General features: G+C 45.7%; 1 protein-coding gene across 2 annotated transcripts in view; it reads right to left on the bottom strand.

Moving 5' to 3' along the window:
• Window positions 1–20,000, bottom strand: part of sema6a (sema domain, transmembrane domain (TM), and cytoplasmic domain, (semaphorin) 6A) — a 151,255-nt gene that overhangs the window by 19,416 nt on the left and 111,839 nt on the right. For both annotated transcript variants that reach the window (XM_083644275.1, XM_083644276.1), the window contains exons 11-17: window positions 17,960–18,091; window positions 15,410–15,565; window positions 11,495–11,668; window positions 9,249–9,389; window positions 8,996–9,073; window positions 3,216–3,274; window positions 2,244–2,264 (exon numbers count right to left, since the gene is read on the bottom strand). In XM_083644275.1, the coding sequence (XP_083500401.1) occupies window positions 2,244–2,264; window positions 3,216–3,274; window positions 8,996–9,073; window positions 9,249–9,389; window positions 11,495–11,668; window positions 15,410–15,565; window positions 17,960–18,091 (761 nt within the window). The remainder of the gene's footprint in view (window positions 1–2,243; window positions 2,265–3,215; window positions 3,275–8,995; window positions 9,074–9,248; window positions 9,390–11,494; window positions 11,669–15,409; window positions 15,566–17,959; window positions 18,092–20,000) is intronic.

Here is a 20,000-nt window from a genome sequence, read left to right as displayed (position 1 = left end):
AACACGCTCTTTTGCGTTTGAAGAAGGGACCGTTTAAGGTGGCTAACGCTGATGCTGTTGGTAGACTACGCACAACAGACACCCACTCACCCACCCACCCCCACCCACCCACAACACAACACCACCCAAAGCCTCCGCCTACGTGTGGCATGGCAATCATTAAAATGATTTATTTAACTATTGGCCTCAGGCTGAGAGATTAGTGTGACAGGCCTATTTTATAATTAATTCGCCCACCGCCAGGGGAAGTGCAACTCAGGCAGATGACACACATAGAGAGAGGGGCGGGGCTCCGAGCGTCAGCGGATCAGGGGAAGAAGAGGGGGGGAAAAAGGCCTAAACTGCCGACGGATGCACATCCCTCTCTTTCTCCAGATTAAAAGAGAGGAGAGCTTGTCTAGTCTGGAGGAGACGAGTGCAGAAGCGAGGCGGGTTATTTATTTATCTTCAAACCCATATCAACCGCCAACAGACCAGGGCGATGGCTGAGATTTTGTTGTGGGGTGGGTAAACTGGGTGTTGTCCATGTGTGTGTGTGTGTGTGTGTGTGTGTGTGTGCATGCGTGCGTGTGTGTATGCATGCACGTGCGTGCCTGAAAACACGCAGCCAAGCCTGTAGGGAGCGTACTGAGCACTATAGGGGTGCGCAGCAACACAGATGCTTTCTCAGTGACCCTGTATCTCCAGTACAAGAGGAGGCAGCCTCACAGAGGGGGTACAGCCACAGGGGGGTTACACACAGGGAGGCAGGCTATCTGGAAGCACTTCAAAATAACTATTCTTGTCATTCTCTGTGGAGCTGACTGTTTTGATCTGGCAGCTGCAAGGTGCACAGTGTGTGTGTGTGTGTGTGTGTGTGTGTGTGTGTGTGTGTGTGTGTGTGTGTGTGTGTGTGTGTGTGTGATTCACTGAAAACCAAGTTAATGCGCTTCATTTTTAGAAAGACAGAAGGTGGTGGGAGTGTGCATGTGCACAGATGTTATCTGTTTTGAAATATCCTATTGCCCGCGAAAGTACTGCCGCGCTGGTCACGGTAATATGGTTTGTTTGCACCAGTAAGAGTCCAGCGAGGTGTCAAATGAAAGCTGGGAAGCCACACATTCCAATGGTATTGGTCTGATCACTCTACGACCAAAACTCACTGAAGAGCAGCCGAAGAAAAACACTTAACCTACCGTCGCGACAGGACGCGGTGATAGGGTACTTTGAAACAGGTAACATCTGTATGTATACATTTGTGTGTGTGTGTGTGTGTGTGTGTGTGTGTGTGTGTGTGTGTGTGTGTGTAGGTGCTGGAGGCTAATCACATCTGTTTATCATTTCTTCAAAAGTCTTAATGGAAAATAGCATCCATCAGGCGGCACCTAGAAGATGCTGTAAACACTGACTGAAGTGTGATTGTGACATTGTGTTGTATGATTATGAGAACGAATGTATTAGCTACAGTGAGCCAGAGATTAAAAGTGTGAGAGAGTGTGTGTGTGTGTGTGTGCGTGCGCGCATGCGTGTGCACACATTCGCGTCTGTGTCTAAATGTATGCTCATCTGTGCACGCCCATGCATGTTTACATGAGTCTTTTTTGGTATAAGCAGTCTTTGAGGCTTTGTATGGAGAGTCTGTGCCAGCCGCACACTGCTTGGTTGTGGTTGGCAGAAACAGATCCCATCTTTCTTCGCTGAGTTGAATCTTTCTCTCCCTCTGTCAACAGATGAGCTACTAAACACGCACCACCCTTCACCACCAAGCCCTTAGGCACTAACAAGCAGCTCCGTCCAATTAGAGAAGCAAAGGTCAGGGCTAATCGATGCTATTGGACAAGGAGCGGGGTGAAGGGGATGAGCAGGGGAGCAGAGAAGGTCTAACAGAACTATCAGAATCAACACTGAAGAATTCTAATTCTACTGTTCTGATCTCTAATTCCACCGCTCTTTGTTCTAAACATGGGGGGCTGGATGACGACATGGCTAAGAAAAGCTAGATTGAATGACCGAGCCGTAACGTTTCATTACCTTCGTAACTGGACGGAATGTCTATTAAAAAGACGGAGTGAAATGAATTCAGTTAAAGCCGTGAGTCATTAATAACCTCTCGTTATACATGTAGGCGGAGTTTTCATTTCCCTGAGAGGGAATGATTGATTGATTGGATGAAGGGGTGGGTCTGGAGTTAGAGTCACGGGAGATGAAATGCAGTTGTGCTGTCTGTTTTATTGGATTAGCTATACGGCATGTGGGATACTTACCGTTCAGAGCCACAAAGGTATCTGGAAAAAGGGGGGAAAATAAGGGAAAAATGCGTCATTGCTTGCAGAGGTGGAGGCCTATGCTTTAACATGATGAAAAAACCATGACTTTTCAAAGTAATTCAAAATCGACTAGCTGCCCAATACGCTCCCTAACCACAGGTGATCTATACCCTCGACTAATTGTACTGAATCTACTGATGAAACCGAAGGGAATATGCATCGCCCTCATTTCTCTGAGTGAATAGACTAAATTGAGATGAAATGAACGAAGACGAGTGATTCACTGATTTCATGTCAGATTTCTCTAATGTCTCTCTTGCATCCCAAGCAGCTCAGCTGCATGTCAAGAGAGCGTCACATCTGACCAATGGAAAACAGCTACCCACACAAATATACAGACAAACATACACATATTTGATTCACAGTTTGGACATGAATACGCATTCTCCGTATGTGCCAGTCTCTGTGTTGCTGTATGGCGTAGACTACAGGAGGCCTTTCAACAGGCCTGGATGGAGCTGACGGCTGGGGTTGAAGGCCTTGTGTGCCTTGTGTTGTTCTACAGAATACGCTGTATGACAGCTTGTGAGTGGAATCGTCTCCCTGCGTGCTGCTGAATGTTTGTGTTGTGCTGTCCTGCTACTTTGCAGAAGGAACCCAGCCCGTGCCCTATGGGACACACAAGACTCTATTGAGCCCCCATCGAGGCCGGGGGAGCAGAGGAACAGCGGGTGAAGGAGGGGAGAGGGTGAGAGCGGAGAGGGACAGATGGGTGGAAGAAGCTGAAAGGGAGGATTGTGAGGGCGAGAACAGACGGGGACGAAAAAGGTGACAGCAGCAAAGACGGGGACGGAGGGTGACAGCAGCGAAGACGGGGACGGAGGGCCGAGGGAGGACAGAGGGAGTTAACAGAGAAGAGAGGACGAAGAAGAAGAAGAGGGAAAGATGGAGGGAAGAGGGCCTGCTTACTTTGGCAGTCTCCCAGGCCATCTGTGTTGCCATGCTCCACGTCCTGCTCAAAGGCCGATCTGCAGGGAACAGAGACATCGTGGTCAGCAGCTGAAAACCAGGCCATGCCGTGCCAGGCGCACCACACCTAACAAAGTAACAAAGCTATAGAAACCAACCACCGAGCACAAAGTAGCCTACGGCTGCTCACAGGCTAGGCTACAGGAAACCCAATGCACACTGGAACAGAATCAAACGATACCTAGCAAGCACCCTGGAGGCTGAAAATGTTATAAAGGACGCTGGACAAAGTCATAGCTGGTACAGGAATGCTCGCCAGAGGGGTCGATATAAACGGAATTCTTTTTTATACTGTAATAAAATGTTCTTAGCATAGAGTATGTAAAATAGCAGAAATGTATTAAAAGACATGTGAAATCTGCCCCCCCCCCCCAAAGAAAAAACAAGCAAACATACTACAACAACAAATATGTTTCTCCTATTCCCCAGTATCTGACATCAGCTAGGTTCAGTAGAGATATGAGGCTGTAGTCCCAATCACATGCCCCAGGGCCAGGCCAGTGAGGGGTAACTACAGTACGCTTGAGGGCCATCATATGACAGAGAGAGAGAGAGAGAGAGAGAGAGAGAGAGAGAGAGAGAGAGAGAGAGAGAGAGAGAGAGAGAGAGAGAGAGAGAGAGAGAGATGTTATTTTCCAAGGCAAGCTGCACTGAGACCTGTTTTCCCCACGAAAGACCACCAAGCAGGCAGTAAGGAGATCTGTGAAACAGAGCGGACCAACTGTCAACCAGGATCACGGTCACGCATGGCAGCTTTTCAGTCCTCCTCATCACTCCTCCTTCTCCAACTCCTCGTCCAGCCACCTCTCATCTCCCTCACCCTCCACTGATCACAATGATAACATGGAAGGAGGGGAATCATTTTCCAGAACCAGCCCACCCACCCCTTCTTATCCCCTTATCCCTTGATCACAGCTGAAAGCATGGATCCGATAAAACCAGAGGCAAGAAAGACCAAAGACGAGGACATGTACATTAGCACTGGAGAGGAAAGTGCCCTTGAAATAGATTGGATGTGGCATTTCAGATATTCTGTGACAACTTAAAAAAAAAGACTATCAAAAACAAAGTCAAACACAACTTAACATAATTCAGTGGAGATGTAAATGTACATGCCTCCAATTACCATTAGTCTTCCCCCCGTGTCTAATATAACCTTAACTCTAACCTTTTACCCTGTTGATGACCAAATTCCCTTGAAAAGCATTGGAATAACAAAAATAGCAGCAGCAGCATCCTCTATCCAGTGTGTTTACTGGAATCTGCTTACCTGAATTGCCTACTGTATCATACAGTACACCGGCATAATCGCAAAGCAGACGCCGAGTTGCACATTTAAACCTGTCTAAGCATAAATGCCATGCAAGCACTCTTGGAATCTAATGGATTTCAACAAGGGACTCCCCCCTCGCCTCACCCCCACTCCACCCAGCCCCCCGCAGAATGCTGTTTGGCTTCTATGACGAGATCAGAAGACTTGCAACCTTGAGGTCATGGGTTCAAGTCCCACTGATCTCTCACAGACACATTAACATTAAAGACTGTGTGCAGTTATGGCGAGGTACAGACAGTGGCATCTCGCATCAATGAGAGTCGACATCGGTTGAGCCGGAGGTTGAGAGGTTATGGGTTTAAATCCCATTGGTCCCATAGATGAATTAACAATGAGTTCACTCACAAGCCACAGTACAGAGGAAGTGTCAACGCTTTCCACGCACATGTGTAAGTGAATGAACCATTGTATGAACCCTCTGCTAAGGGTTCACATCCCAGAGAGGGCATACACGCATCTCCAACTGTAGTTCAGTGTGTCAGAATGTGATGCTACAGTAGGTTCAACTCGGGGTTAAGTCCCAGTGAAACCAATGCATATTTAAATCAGATTCACACTGTACTGTACCAACTTAAAGTATTTAAATCAGATTCACACTGTACTGTACCAACTTAAAGTATTTAAATCAGATTCACACTGTAGTGTACTGTACCAGCTTAAAGTATTTAAATCAGATTCACACTCTATTGTACCAGCTTAAAGTAGATTCACACTGTACTGTACCAACTTAAAGTATTTAAATCAGATTCACACTGTACTGTACCAGCTTAAAGTATTTAAATCAGATTCACACTCTACTGTACCAGCTTAAAGTAGATTCACAGTACTGTACTGTACCAACTTAAAGTATTTAAATCAGATTCACACTGTACTGTACCAACTTAAAGTATTTAAATCAGATTCACACTGTACTATACCAACTTAAAGTATTTAAATCAGATTCACACTGTACTGTACCAACTTAAAGTATTTAAATCAGATTCACACTGTACTGTACCAGCTTAAAGTATTTAAATCAGATTCACACTGTACTATACCAGCTTAAAGTATTTAAATCAGATTCACAGTACTGTACTGTACCAACTTAAAGTATTTAAATCAGATTCACACTGTACTGTACCAACTTAAAGTATTTAAATCAGATTCACACTGTACTGTACCAGCTTAAAGTATTTAAATCAGATTCACACTGTACTGTACCAACTTAAAGTATTTAAATCAGATTAACACTGTACTGTACCAGCTTAAAGTATTTAAATCAGATTCACACTCTACTGTACCAGCTTAAAGTAGATTCACAGTACTGTACTGTACCAACTTAAAGTATTTAAATCAGATTCACACTGTACTGTACCAACTTAAAGTATTTAAATCAGATGCACACTGTACTATACCAACTTAAAGTATTTAAATCAGATTCACACTGTACTGTACCAACTTAAAGTATTTAAATCAGATTCACACTGTACTGTACCAGCTTAAAGTATTTAAATCAGATTCACACTGTACTATACCAGCTTAAAGTATTTAAATCAGATTCACAGTACTGTACTGTACCAACTTAAAGTATTTAAATCAGATTCACACTGTACTGTACCAACTTAAAGTATTTAAATCAGATTCACACTGTACTGTACCAGCTTAAAGTATTTAAATCAGATTCACACTGTACTGTACCAACTTAAAGTATTTAAATCAGATTCACACTGTACTGTACCAGCTTAAAGTATTTAAATCAGATTCACACTGTACTGTACCAGCTTAAAGTATTTAAATCAGATTCACAGTACTGTACTGTACCAACTTAAAGTATTTAAATCAGATTCACACTGTACTGTACCAACTTAAAGTATTTAAATCAGATTCACACTGTACTATACCAGCTTAAAGTAGATTCACACTGTACTGTACCAACTTAAAGTATTTAAATCAGATTCACACTGTACTATACCAGCTTAAAGTAGATTCACACTGTACTGTACCAACTTAAAGTATTTAAATCAGATTCACACTGTACTGTACCAACTTAAAGTATTTCAATCAGATTCACACTGTACTGTACCAGCTTAAAGTAGAGGCTGCCAAGGGCCACGTTTGACATGATCTTGCATCAGCTGTGATCATTATGTGAAGTGGGTAGTTATACAGAGGGGAGTTTGGTTGTTAAATGCAGGTCAGGCATATTAGCATTAATGATTCATTACAGTAAGTAAAGTGAATGAGTGACATGGGATTTCAGATGCGTAAGGATGCATCATGCTTCCTGAAAGTTGACAATTAGATTTGTCAAATGGACCTTGTTCACATGGGAATGTTTTAGCTCAGGCTTATATCATCAGGGTTTCACCAGGTAATAAGTTGCTATATCTATATAATATATAGATAATATATACATATATAATATATGTATATAGATATAGATGTAACCAATGTAGGACCCCACTCTTTATCCGGAGAAGATGCAGTGTAAGGGACTTGTGACAATGGCTTCCACTGTAAACAAAATTATTCATATGCAAATCTGCAAATAGGGTCTATTGTCAGTAAAACACGATTACGTGCTTAGTTTACATAATAATAATCATGGTAACCAATCATATGCCATCATATATGCATGGTCACAGGGCCACTGGGGACCATATTGCAGGCCGAGGAGCAGAGTCCAAGCTGTTTATAGGCAGTAGGTATAAGAGGCATAACTCCACATGGGAAGGCTGGCACGCTAGCACCAAGACCAGATGGAAGAAGAGGGGGAGGAGGAGGAGGAGGAGGAGGAGGCAGAGAGAGAGAATGTCAGAGCAAAGCTAGGAAAAGAAAGACCGGTCGATTCGTGGATAGATACGCAGGTAGGGATGAAGATAGATACTGTACATTAGATAGATAGATAGATAGACAGACAGACAGACAGACAGACAGACAGACAGAGAGACAGACAGACAGACAGACAGATAGATAGATAGATAGATAGATAGATAGATAGATAGATAGATAGATAGATAGATAGATAGATAGATAGATAGATAGATAGATAGATAGATGTAAATCCTCTCCAGGGACCTGTTTGCATTAGCGGTTTTTATTTCATGGCGAAATGCCTCTCCATCCCTCCCTCTGTCCAAAACAAACTAACAGATCCTATCGGGCCTCATCCCCCTCTCACTCACTTCGATTGTGCAGTAAAGGAGTAGATTGTGCAGTAAAGGAGTAGATTGTGCAGTAAAGGAGTAGATTGTGCAGTAAAGGAGTAGATTGTGCAGTAAAGGAGTAGATTGTGCAGTAAAGGAACGAGGTCATCTGCCCTCTTAAGGCCTCTGTGTCAGCTCCTGTTCCAAAGTGGAAACTCAACCAGAACAGTCCCGAGCCTCGGCTTGACCAAATAATCATAGGATGGAGTGTGTATGTGTGCATTTTTGCGTGCACATTTTTGTGTGTGCGTGCATATGTGTGTGTGCCTTTAATGGCCTGCCAGACCAATCATTTGGCTGCTGGGAGATCAAATTCATTCAACGTCAAGCAGCCAGTGGAGCACTGGTCCTTTTGTTATGACTTCATCTGTAAAATGTTTTTCCCACCACAAAGCTCCGTACGCTTGTTTGTTCAGAAAGCAGAATCTGGTTGTGTGTCATAACTATAGCCACAAATTATAGTTAGCGCTCGCTTTCCCCCGGCCCGAGTACCCAACCCCAAGCCTGGGGCAAACGACACTTTCCTTCCATTCATCCTTCCAATAGCCCTTGCCGCTGGAGGAAATTGCACTTACACGCCATCGAATTAGAACGATCACAGACACGACAAATCGAGAGAGGACACAGGCGTGACAATGACGATGGGATACTGTGCAAAAGACGTGCATGGAAAACAAGTTATGTCTCACACTACTTCACGAACATAATCTTTATGACTTCTCTCTGCTATATTGTCACTGTAATAACACTCCAACTTCTGTGGTATTGCTGCCAGCTCAAAAGGAATTGTTTGGAAAAGTCTGCAGCGCTAATGCAGGCTAGATGCACGACAGAGGGACTAAAGCAATGGCTGTGATATTGGAAGCAACAAATGGTAAATGGACTGCAATTATATATCGCTTTTATCCAAAGCACTTTACAGTGTACCTACATTCATCCATTCACACACCGAAGGCGGCCAGCTGCCACGCAGGGTGCTAGCAGAGCCATCAGGAGCAATTCGGGGTTCAGTGTCTTGCCCAAAGACACTTCGACATGTGGACTGGAGGAGCCGGGGATCGAACCACCGACCTTCTGATTAGTGGATGACCCGCTCTACCTCCTGAGCCACAGCCGCCCCAAACAACATTTATGATATTTACAACTGGTTCGATTCCACATATTTGAAAATGATAGAAGTAATGTCAATAACATATACTTACTTTGCGTTGAGGACCACCTGTCTGCAGGCTCCCTCTGACACCCAACCGCAGTACGGGTCTCTGGAGGCTATACAGGACCTGGACCACACACACACGTGCACGCACACACACACACACACACACACACACACACACACACACACACACACACACACACACACTCTCATCACATTGTACTGCCACAGTGTTTTCCCTATCAGAGGTGATGGAAACCACTTTGGGGGTTCGTGAACGAGCTGAAGGTCAAACTCACTTCTTGCACCTCCCGTGCCTCTCGCAGCGAGACAGCGGCACCTGGACCACACAGGAAGTGAACGCGACCCACAGAACGTGACTCGTGCTGTCAATCTGCATGCTGATGATGCGCTTGTCCTCCACGCCATCCACACTGCACCTAAAGAGAGGAGAGAAGGAGACAGGCAATCAACCCATCCATCCGTCCATCTGTACATCTGTCTGCTTATTTAGGAACAAACTCACGCTTTTTATCAAGTTTTTTCAGATCTGACTTCCCACCCTCAGACACAACCAAATGTGCCTGCATGGATGCCCGACCAAGCCGGAGGCAAGCAACATGGGGCTCAAACCTGCGACCCTCGTGTTTGTAGGCAGGGAATCTACCGCTACACTACCCGGACATCCCATTTAGGGACAAACTCTGAGACAAAGAGTGGTGAGGAGTTCATCTAAACAGAGAAAAGGAGGAAGATTAAGAGGTGGCCGACAGACCTGAAATAAGAGGTCAGTGAGAGAGAGAGAGAGAGAGAGAGAGAGAGAGATTATGCTGGCTATGAGGTCAGGAACAGAGTGAGAGGTAAACAGTGCTAAAGACAAGGGGATGATCGACAGTAGATACAGCAGATAATACAGACAGATGGACACTGTGAGCAGTCAGCAGTAGCACTGCACTTAACTGTAAACCCTCGAATACTAACACCACCCCCTCCTCCACCCCCTAACACCACCCCCTCCTCTCTGCAACCTCCCTGTACCATTCTCCCATCCCTCCCGCACGACCTTACCCTTCTTTGTCTACCCGGCCCCCGTGGGCACACGCACACACACACACACAAACACACACACACACACACACACACACCCTAATCCCACTGGGCGTGTCAAGCATCTCTCCATCCCGCCTCCATGCAGCTCCGGGGGGGATTTAGTCTGCCCGCCTTTGCAGCACTCTGGCCCTGCATTAACACTCTCAATTAGGGCTTAGAGTGCATCTACACTGGGTAATGCAGGGCGAGCGGGCCTGTGCTGATCCAGCCAGCCACTACCCAGGCAGGCAGGCAGGCAGGCAGGCAAAGTCACTTACTGTACGCCGCTGAAGCCAGATGGCCGGCGGCCAGCGAATGCTCGGCCCCTGCCGTAAAGAGGGAGGAGAGGGGAGAGGTGGCCGGGGAGAAGTGAAGGGAGGAGGCAGCAAGGACAGCTAGGTGGGGAGGTGGGGGGGGGCTGCCCTTCATCCCCTGCACACAGCTCGTCACATGGCAGCACCATGTTGGATAACAAACAGTGGTCACCTTGAAAGCCCTGGGCTCACCTCCCTGCTCTCCTTCTCTCGTCTCCTCCACGCTGCCCAACACAATCGCCTATTCTGCTTCTTCTTCTTCTTCTTCATTCCGTCTATTTTCTGCCGACTTCTCCTCTGTTCTTTCTCCATCCTCTGTTCTTTCTCCATCCTCTGTTCTTTCTCCATCCTCTGTTCTTTCTCCATCCTCTGTTCATTCTCCCGTCTGTTTGTCCTCCCTCTCTGTACCCCCTCATCCATTACTCCTCATCTAAATATTTGCTTTGGCAGGGTCAGACTGCGGCTGCTTTTTCCTCATTCGCTCCTGTTCCAAATACACAACAACTCTCTCCACTCCCTGCCCTGCCACATGCAACACACGCGAACACACACACACACGCACTCGCGCGCGCACACACACACACATGCACTAACAGCCGTGTAATGTATTACCGCGGGATCTCAGGCTGGCTCTAAAGACTAACACAGACCTCGGTGTGTGTGTGTGTGTGTGTGTGTGTGTGTGTGTGTGTGTGTGTGTGAGTGTGTTTCCTTTAATCAGGGAAGGTTTTGGAGGAGCTGGTCTTGGCTGTGGTTGGGAGCCACAGCGTACGTTATCCAGAGCCTTGGGGTCTATGTCTTTAATTTAGTGGCTGTGGTCGGGCAGAGTGTAACCTGATAAAACTCTTTCTAAATGATAGAGTAGCCATCTGGCTGGCTGGCTGGACTATAGAGCTTGGGGTTGGGGGAACTGACTGGTACTGATGGGACTGGTGGGTTGGTGGGATGGACGGTGGGTTTGGCTGGCTGAGGGTAGATGGTTGGAAACATGCAAACTCTCTCTCACACACACACACACACACACACACACACACACACACTCACAATATCTGACCCTCCTTTAGCTATCTAGATATATCTCTCACTTGCGTTCTCTGCCTCTCACCACACACACACAAACACCCACTGCCAGAGCTACACACTTGTCAGGGTTGTAGACGTTGAGCTCCTCCAAAAACAGGCTATCGTTGAGGAAGCCGCTGTCCGTGTTGGCCAAGAACTTGAGGATGATGCCTTTCTCGGAGCCCAGGAAGACCACGGTCTGGTTCTTATAGGGCCCGGCTGCGTTGTCCACCGCGATGCGCGTCAGACGATACCTGCAACAACAGAGAAATAAGGAGCACCAAAGTCAAACCAATCAATTCATCAGTTTGTCCAGTAACACAGCGACAGATGGCGGTGAGGGACACCAGCAGGGATTGAACAGAAATATCTTGGGCAGTAACCCAGCTCTATTTGAGTGCCGCCTCACTACACTTTCTACCAGACTGACTCCATTCACAGACCAGCTTGGGAAGGATTTTGCATTATTGACAGAAAAATACTCACCACTCACAAAAAGCACCAAGGTAAATACAATTTCCATCGCTAAATGCTTGGAATAATAATTACAGAATCAATCGCTCAACTAGTGTGACTTCCACCATGCACGTCAGAGGTCTGACCGAGCAGGGGGAACTGCAGGAGGGATTAAAAAGTCAATTTATTAACCTCATTAATTGATTGCTATTTAATTAGGCACTCAATCGGATTGCCATAAGGCATGTCAGGTGGCTCCTGAAAGAAAATGTGTACAAAGCACAATCAAATGAATTATAAAGCAGCTAATCAAGCAAGTGAGCAAACTAGACAGCTGCCTTTTGAGTGCATTTTGGATGGGCACCTCACCGTGCCTGTCGGTGTTACTAGGAGAATAAGATGTTAGCATCATCTCTTTAATTAGTTCCAGCACCAAGAACCTCTTCAAGTTATCAAAAAGGTGCATCTTCACATCAGTTTGTATTATGCAAATGCACGTTCCCTTGAATTTCTTTTATTTATTTATATTTTCTTTAATAATTGAAGGAGATGGCAATTAAAGATTAAAGATGAGAACTTATCCGGAAATCTAGGAAATTCAGTTTTACCCTCATTAAGGGCTTTGGGAGTGTTCTCTGTGTAAAAAGGACTTGAAATACAGCACATGTAAAGTAGAGGTAAGCAAACTATTTGCTATTGTGAAGGGAAATTTAACCTTACTCAAGCCAGCGGCTTACACCATGAGCCCATCAGAATAACAAGGCCACTCCCTTTTATCCCATTGTCTGCCCTGTTTTCTCTAAGATGGATATTTCTTCCCGTGCTCCGTGCCACTGGTTTTATCCAATCAACAGTAACAGCAATCTGAAGGTCTAATGTGGTGTTGATGCATTCAAGCATAACGGGAGCACCAAGGACTATCGAAATAATAGAATCTCAAGGACTAAAGACTGCTGTGATTTTCCCATTCACAGTAATAAGAATCTCAAGTGTGCCCTCTCCCTCCTTTCTGCTCATTGTACCCGGCGAGCTGAGGTGTCTGCCACAGCATCAGTCTCAGGACAGAGGACAGTAGATAGGCGAGCTGAGGTGTCTGCCACAGCATCAGTCTCAGGACAGAGGACAGTGGACAGGCTAGCTGAGGTCTCTGCCACAGCATCAGTCTCAGGACAGAGGACAGTAGACAGGCTAGCTGAGGTCTCACAGCATCAGCCTCAGGACAGAGGACAGTAGACAGGCTAGCTGAGGTCTCACAGCATCAGTCTCAGGACAGAGGACAGTAGATAGGCGAGCTGAGGTGTCTGCCACAGCATCAGTCTCAGGACAGAGGACAGTGGACAGGCTAGCTGAGGTCTCTGCCACAGCATCAGTCTCAGGACAGAGGACAGTAGACAGGCTAGCTGAGGTCTCTGCCACAGCATCAGTCTCAGGACAGAGGACAGTAGACAGGCTAGCTGAGGTCTCTGCCACAGCATCAGTCTCAGGACAGAGGACAGTAGACAGGCTAGCTGAGGTCTCACAGCATCAGCCTCAGGACAGAGGACAGTAGACAGGCTAGCTGAGGTCTCACAGCATCAGTCTCAGGACAGAGGACAGTAGACAGGCTAGCTGAGGTCTCACAGCATCAGTCTCAGGACAGAGGACAGTAGACAGGCTAGCTGAGGTCTCACAGCATCAGTCTCAGGACAGAGGACAGTAGACAGGCTAGCTGAGGTCTCACAGCATCAGTCTCAGGACAGAGGACAGTAGACAGGCTAGCTGAGGTCTCACAGCATCAGTCTCAGGACAGAGGACAGTAGACAGGCTAGCTGAGGTCTCACAGCATCAGTCTCAGGACAGAGGACAGTAGACAGGCTAGCTGAGGTCTCACAGCATCAGTCTCAGGACAGAGGACAGTAGACAGGCTAGCTGAGGTCTCACAGCATCAGTCTCAGGACAGAGGACAGTGGACAGGCTAGCTGAGGTCTCTGCCACAGCATCAGTCTCAGGACAGAGTACAGTAGACAGGCTAGCTGAGGTCTCACAGCATCAGTCTCAGGACAGAGGACAGTAGACAGGCTAGCTGAGGTCTCTGTCACACCATCAGTATCAGGACAGAGGACAGTAGATCGGCTTTTTTCCAATTTGCAACAAAAGCTTCTGGGTTCTGAGATGTCTCCTCCAGGCCATGGAGGGGATCAAGCCCTGATCTTGTATATCAAGAATAACATTCTGTATAGAGACGGTGAGATAGATACCTTAAAACGCCCTGTGCTGTCTCTCCTTCCCTCATACTGTAATGACAATGCTTCTTTCAACTTGCATAATGCTTTTAACTAACGTTACTGCCTGTGACCTCCATGGCAGGCTCTGCTTTGCCTGTGACCTCTGACCTGCATGGCAGGCTCTGCTTTGCCTGTGACCTCTGACCTGCATGGCAGGCTCTGCTCTGCCTGTGACCTGCATAGCAGGCTCTGCTCTGCCTGCACGCTGTCATTTCAAATCAAATAAAACAGTCTGACTCCTGTTACATTTATTATAGGTGGAATTAACATTATTTTCATGGCCAGACTGCATGATATAAAGATACAAATGCTGTGTTATGGTCATGTGACATAGTGAGCAAAGAGAGATCGAGCTGTAGAACTAACCTTGATAAAAGCTGTTCGTACCAAGCCTCGTAACAAGTACAGTATGTAGGTCAGACCTTGGCAAAATAGCAGTGAGATGTGATACTAACTATGCAAATAATTCGTAAAACCTGTGAAGATTTTTTTTCCATAGCTGATCTTTACAGTGATGTTACCACCGCAGAGGCAAGTCAAGGGTCTGGCAAGTTTATGATCTAGAGATCCATCCAGCCCAAATTTAAAAATGGATGATTTTTTATTTTTTGCTTCTGTCCGATGTCAGCCGGTCAGCTAGTTTTGCCTTACCAATGAGATGGCAGTCTGCTGTCCTGTTTCCCCAGAGACCGACTAAATTGTCAGTTTGTAGTTTAGCGAAAAGCCAGACAGACCTTGATGATCAAACGACCACAGCCACAGCACACTGGCTCTGGGGAATGGGCTCCACTCCAGACACTCTGGAGAAAAGCCAACCACAGACTAGAAAGAAAAACTCCTCTCTTTTATTCCAGTATCCCTCTAGTAGAAATACACTACAGTATCCCCAGAAGAATTAGGCAAGCAATTTGTGAAGAAGACGGACGTTCATCGAAATCATCTTGTTTATAACAGTGTAAATAGGATGAAATCCCTCGTTGCACACGAGTGATTTTTCACTTAGCTAAGACATTTCGACATTAAGTCTTCTTCAGGCTTCACGTCACTCTGCCAGTCGAAACAGCTCACCCTAAGTAAACTCTGTCTTCATCACGTCAGTACGCTGTCGCTGTGCGAGCGTGATGGAATCATGTTGATCAGTGTTTCCTCTGCGATGCTGTAAACAGGTCGCACGCTGGTACAGTACGAGCATGGAGAATGAGCCGGGCTCTCAGTTATTGCCCTGGTCTGAGGCGGCTGGTGAGGTGACGGACTCCCTGAATGTGTGACACTTACCGCACCATGGTCTTGAGGAACCAGGGCCTGTTGGCAATGGAGGGCACAGCCTCGTCCATCAGAGGGTGCATCTTGATGAAGTTGAGCGTGTCGTCGGGGAACTCGTTGGACACCTTGTATCTCTCCATGGTGGGAGTACCAGCACAGTTGCCAGGCCTGAGGAGCAGAGAGGAGAGGAGAAGGGGCAGGTGAAGAGGTGGGAGAAGCAGAATGATGCGGGGGTGGGGGGGGGCACAAAAAGATGACAAAGGAGAAAATGTTACATTTATTGTAGGTGGAATTAACATTCTTTTCATGGTCAGACTTCAAATAGAAAACGGAAAGTTCTGCTTCCTTAAAATCAATGAGCGTGTAGCGACTGGAATAGCTAAGCGTTTGTTTCCGAAGAGGCTTTGGTCGGAGCAGAGTAGACAGGAGCATGTCTTCTTTTGTTTGGAATCGGGGCCGTGAGACATTTACAGGAAATTGTTGAGCTGCTTGTAAAAGCGAAGCTGCTTTTGATAGCAGATCCCCATCGCAGACATCTCACCTCTGAGAGCTTGTAAAACTGCTTTACTGCACGGCTTTGATGCCCTGCCACACTGCATGGCCTGCACCGGGCCATGGAAATACTAGCCAGCTGGCCACCGATGATTTCTGTGACTGCAATGACTGAACTTTAAAAAAAAATATGGAAATGTACAGACATGGCATGAATATTTATTTTCCTGTCTAAAACTATCATAAAAATGGTGATCTGTAGGCATGAGTATAAAGGAAATCTGATCCAGAAAAAGCGTGACTAAGGCTTTCTTCTGAATGTCAGAATCTGAATAATTGTTATATCCAGAGGAAGTAAAAAGGAGAAGTAAAAGAAAATAAGAGCAATTCTGTCAGAGAGTATGAAAGACTCGCACAGACCAAAAACCAAACCAAAAGTAAACCATATTTGAAAATGGTTATTTTGAACAACTTAAGAATTTTTGAATTTGTTTTGCCTGACATCAAAAGTGGAATACAATCCCTTGCCAGGTACGTTGCAGTCAAGTGCTGCTCAATATCAGAAAAGTGTTCAATTAAAGTCTATTATGGATACAAAAAAGAAGCAGACAGTTTTTTCAGATTTTCATCCCATTTTCTCCCCAATTGGACTTGGCCAATTCCTATAATACATTTTCAAATTGTAGCTGGTTACGCTGTAGCTATTAGCCCACTGGTGTCTGCAGACACAGAGAGAGCGGAGCAGACATCTCTTAAATACGTGAATCTGTAAGTGCTTCACTAGGAGATTGTAACACATGGAGGAACAGGCTGCTAGGGGGGCAGACCTGGGTGGCTTTGTTACACGTCTCCGTCTGTTTGCAGATAAAAGGTTTGAATGCAACAGAGGATGCAAATGAAATGAATCACATCAACCAAAGAACGTACACTCGTATATCCTATCTCATTAACGTCTGACCTTGTTGAACATAAACACGCAATTTCATGCTAATTAGGAGAGGTGGGTAAACTTACACACACACACACACACACACACACACACACACACACACACACACACACACACACACACACACACCTTCACACAATGCATGCACTCACACATGCACAAAGAGTGCAGTACAGGCGAGGAAGTGCCTCCTCCGCCATATGGGAACACACACACACACACACACACACACACACACACACACACACACACACACACACACACCTTCACACAATGCATGCACTCACACATGCACAAAGAGTGCAGTACAGGTAAGGAAGTGCCTCCTCCGCCATATGGGAACACACAGACACACACACACACACACACACACACACAAAGGACTCCAACAATTATCGCGGCCCAGATCTTTGTAGTAAAGCGGTTTCTTCTCTGGAGGAGAGGAGAGCAGCTCTTAGCACGCCAATTAGCCAGCAGTAGATGGGAGATTGATCAGGCTGGTGCATTTGTGGAATTAGCCATCTGTAAAATGATCTCATGCTTCATTTGTTGATACGGAGCCCTTCTTTGATGCTGCTGTGTGTGTGTGTGTGTGTGTGTGTGTGTGTGGGGGGGGGGGTGGTGTGGTGGTGATGGTGGTGAGGTAATGGGTTACGGGTGCATTTGTGAAGAGAGGTGGTGTGTGTGTGTGTGTGTGTGTGTGTGTGTGTGTGTGTGTGTGTGTGTGCGCATGGATGTGTGATGTACTGAAAGAACACAGGATGTAAAATCTAAAATATAAGGATGTGACGAAGAATTACGTAACGTGTTAAAAATGGAGTGCTACTGACACATTTAACAACACATATGCATCTTTTTTTAGAGAGTATTATGCCTACATGTACATGTGTGCATGTGGTGGGTGCGTGTGGGTGTGTGATAAAGGAATAGAGAGAGAGACTGTGATTGTGAGTGAAGTGCTTAAGTTGCATGAGTGTGTGTGTGTGTGTGTGTGTGTGTGTGTGTGTGTGTGTGTGTGTGTGTGTGTGTGTGTGTGTGTGTGTGTCTGCGTGTGTGCGTGCGCATGCACGTGTGTGCGTGCGTGTGTGTGTGTGTGTGTACTGTTTAATTAATTGTTTTACCTTGGCTTGGGAACCCTGTCTTCAGGAAAAGGCGTCCAGGTAGAGTCTGGGGATTTCTGCTCTTTGAAACGTCCTGTGAACGTGTTGGCCACCTCCGCCATGTCATAGGCACACACTGCTGAGCCTGGAATGCTGCCAGGACACAGAGAGAGAGAGAGAGAGAGAGGGGGAAAAAACATTTATCCTTTCAACTCAACATATCAAAGGAACACCTTGCCAGGCCTGGACTATCACAGGGAGACAGAAAAATGCATGCGCATGCCCCTTTCAGAGGCATTATATCCCCATGTGTTTTAGCTAGAGTCAAATCTGCTATTTGCTATTTTGTTGTGGTGTAGGCAGATCATCACTGTTAAAGGAGAACTCCAGCGAAAAACAACGCTGATTTATTTTGCACATGATCTCACAGATCTAAAAAATCAGACTGTAAACAGTTGTGCAGGCATTCATTTAGTTTGACAGTTATTGAGACTGGTCCACAACTTTATTCAAATCATCTCTCAATAACTGTCCAACTGAATGAATGCCTGCAAAACTGTTTACAGTTTTGTGTACGATCATCTGCAAAATATATCAGCATTGTTTTTCGGTGGAGTGGCGCTTCTTTAAGATAGGCCTATTTCTTATTCCACATTTCCCCGTTAACTCACATGACACATTTGACATAATTAAAAACGTTTTTCTTCCATTCCTTAACATTGAGATTGAAAAAAATCAAATAGCTTTAACCATGTTATCTCTGCCTGTTCAGCTAGAGCTTAAATGGGGGATTTAGATCCAGCCTATCCAAACTGTCAGGCCGTGTGAGGAGACACATTCCCTGGCTGCTCTCCCACTCAAGAACGGGTTTCCCCAAAAGCCTGGAGGCAACAGAGTTCATCTCAAGTCCACCGTGGGCCAGAAACATGGACAACAGATGATCTTATTATTATATTCATCTGAGGGGGGGAAACACTCATCTTGTTATAATAGCAGTGGAGCCACTGGCCCTCTCTCTGTCTGTCTCTCTGTCTGTCTCTCTCTCTGTCTGTCTCCAATCAATGCATAGCACATCGCTGAGTCACTTCTCTATTTCTCACCCATGCAAATTAATACTAAGAACTGTTTATTAGCTAGCATTTCTCTGAATGTCTCTCTCTATTTCTGTCAGTTAATTCTCTCTCTCTCTGTCTGTCTGTCTCTGTCTCTCTCTCCCTATCTATTGCATCATCGGTTAGACACATCATGTAGACATGGGGGAGACAGCTAGCTACTGTATACAAGGGCAGTGTTATTGAGGACAAGGTCAGATAACTGTTAACTCTTGGCCTGGCTGCTAAATCACAGTAATTACTCTCCACATTGGAGACATTGGACACATGTAGAGAGTCATACAGTACATCAAATTCTGTTTATGCCAGCCAGCTAACAAGACAGATGGATAGTAAGCCAGCCAGTCGGTAAGCAAGTTAGTCAGTCAGGCAGTCGGTCAGCCAGTCAGTCAGTCAGTCAGTCAGTCAGTCAGGCAGTCGGTCACGGTCAGTCAGACAATTAAATGACACACACCCTGAGTGAGGCCTGTTTCCAGTCAAAATGGCCTCCCTCTAATTTCAGCCCCTGGCTATGAAATGGAAAATGAATGCCGGGATCCAAACGGGCGCTTATAGAAATTCCAGCAGCACTGCTTCATTGGGTTTTTAATGTCCATTAACCATGCTCAATTGCATTGTCACAAGCAATTGTCTTATCTGCTAAAATGCAGCCATAAAACGGAAAATTACAATATGTGTCAGCCAGGCTCCATAGCTTTCGCGGTAATTTTCAATTTAGATAGCGGCTCCTCCTGCCTATGAATATGAAAGCAGTTGAGAATATGAATGATATCAAAGGAAAGATAAGATTATGCACCTGCATGACAAAAGGGCAGGGAAACTGTTATGACAGCGTGTCACCCCAGTAGTCAAAGACATTACTTGTCCTCAGGGGGCACCAAAACACTACCAGCATGAGAAAGGTCAAACGCTGTCATCACGCTGATGAATTAAGGGCATTTTACACGGAT

Source organism: Poromitra crassiceps (genome assembly GCF_964638095.1).
Source record: "Poromitra crassiceps genome assembly, chromosome: 10".
Classification (NCBI taxonomy): domain Eukaryota; kingdom Metazoa; phylum Chordata; class Actinopteri; order Beryciformes; family Melamphaidae; genus Poromitra; species Poromitra crassiceps.
Note: the sequence above shows the minus strand (reverse complement) of the source record. Positions and strands in the feature narration are given on the sequence as shown.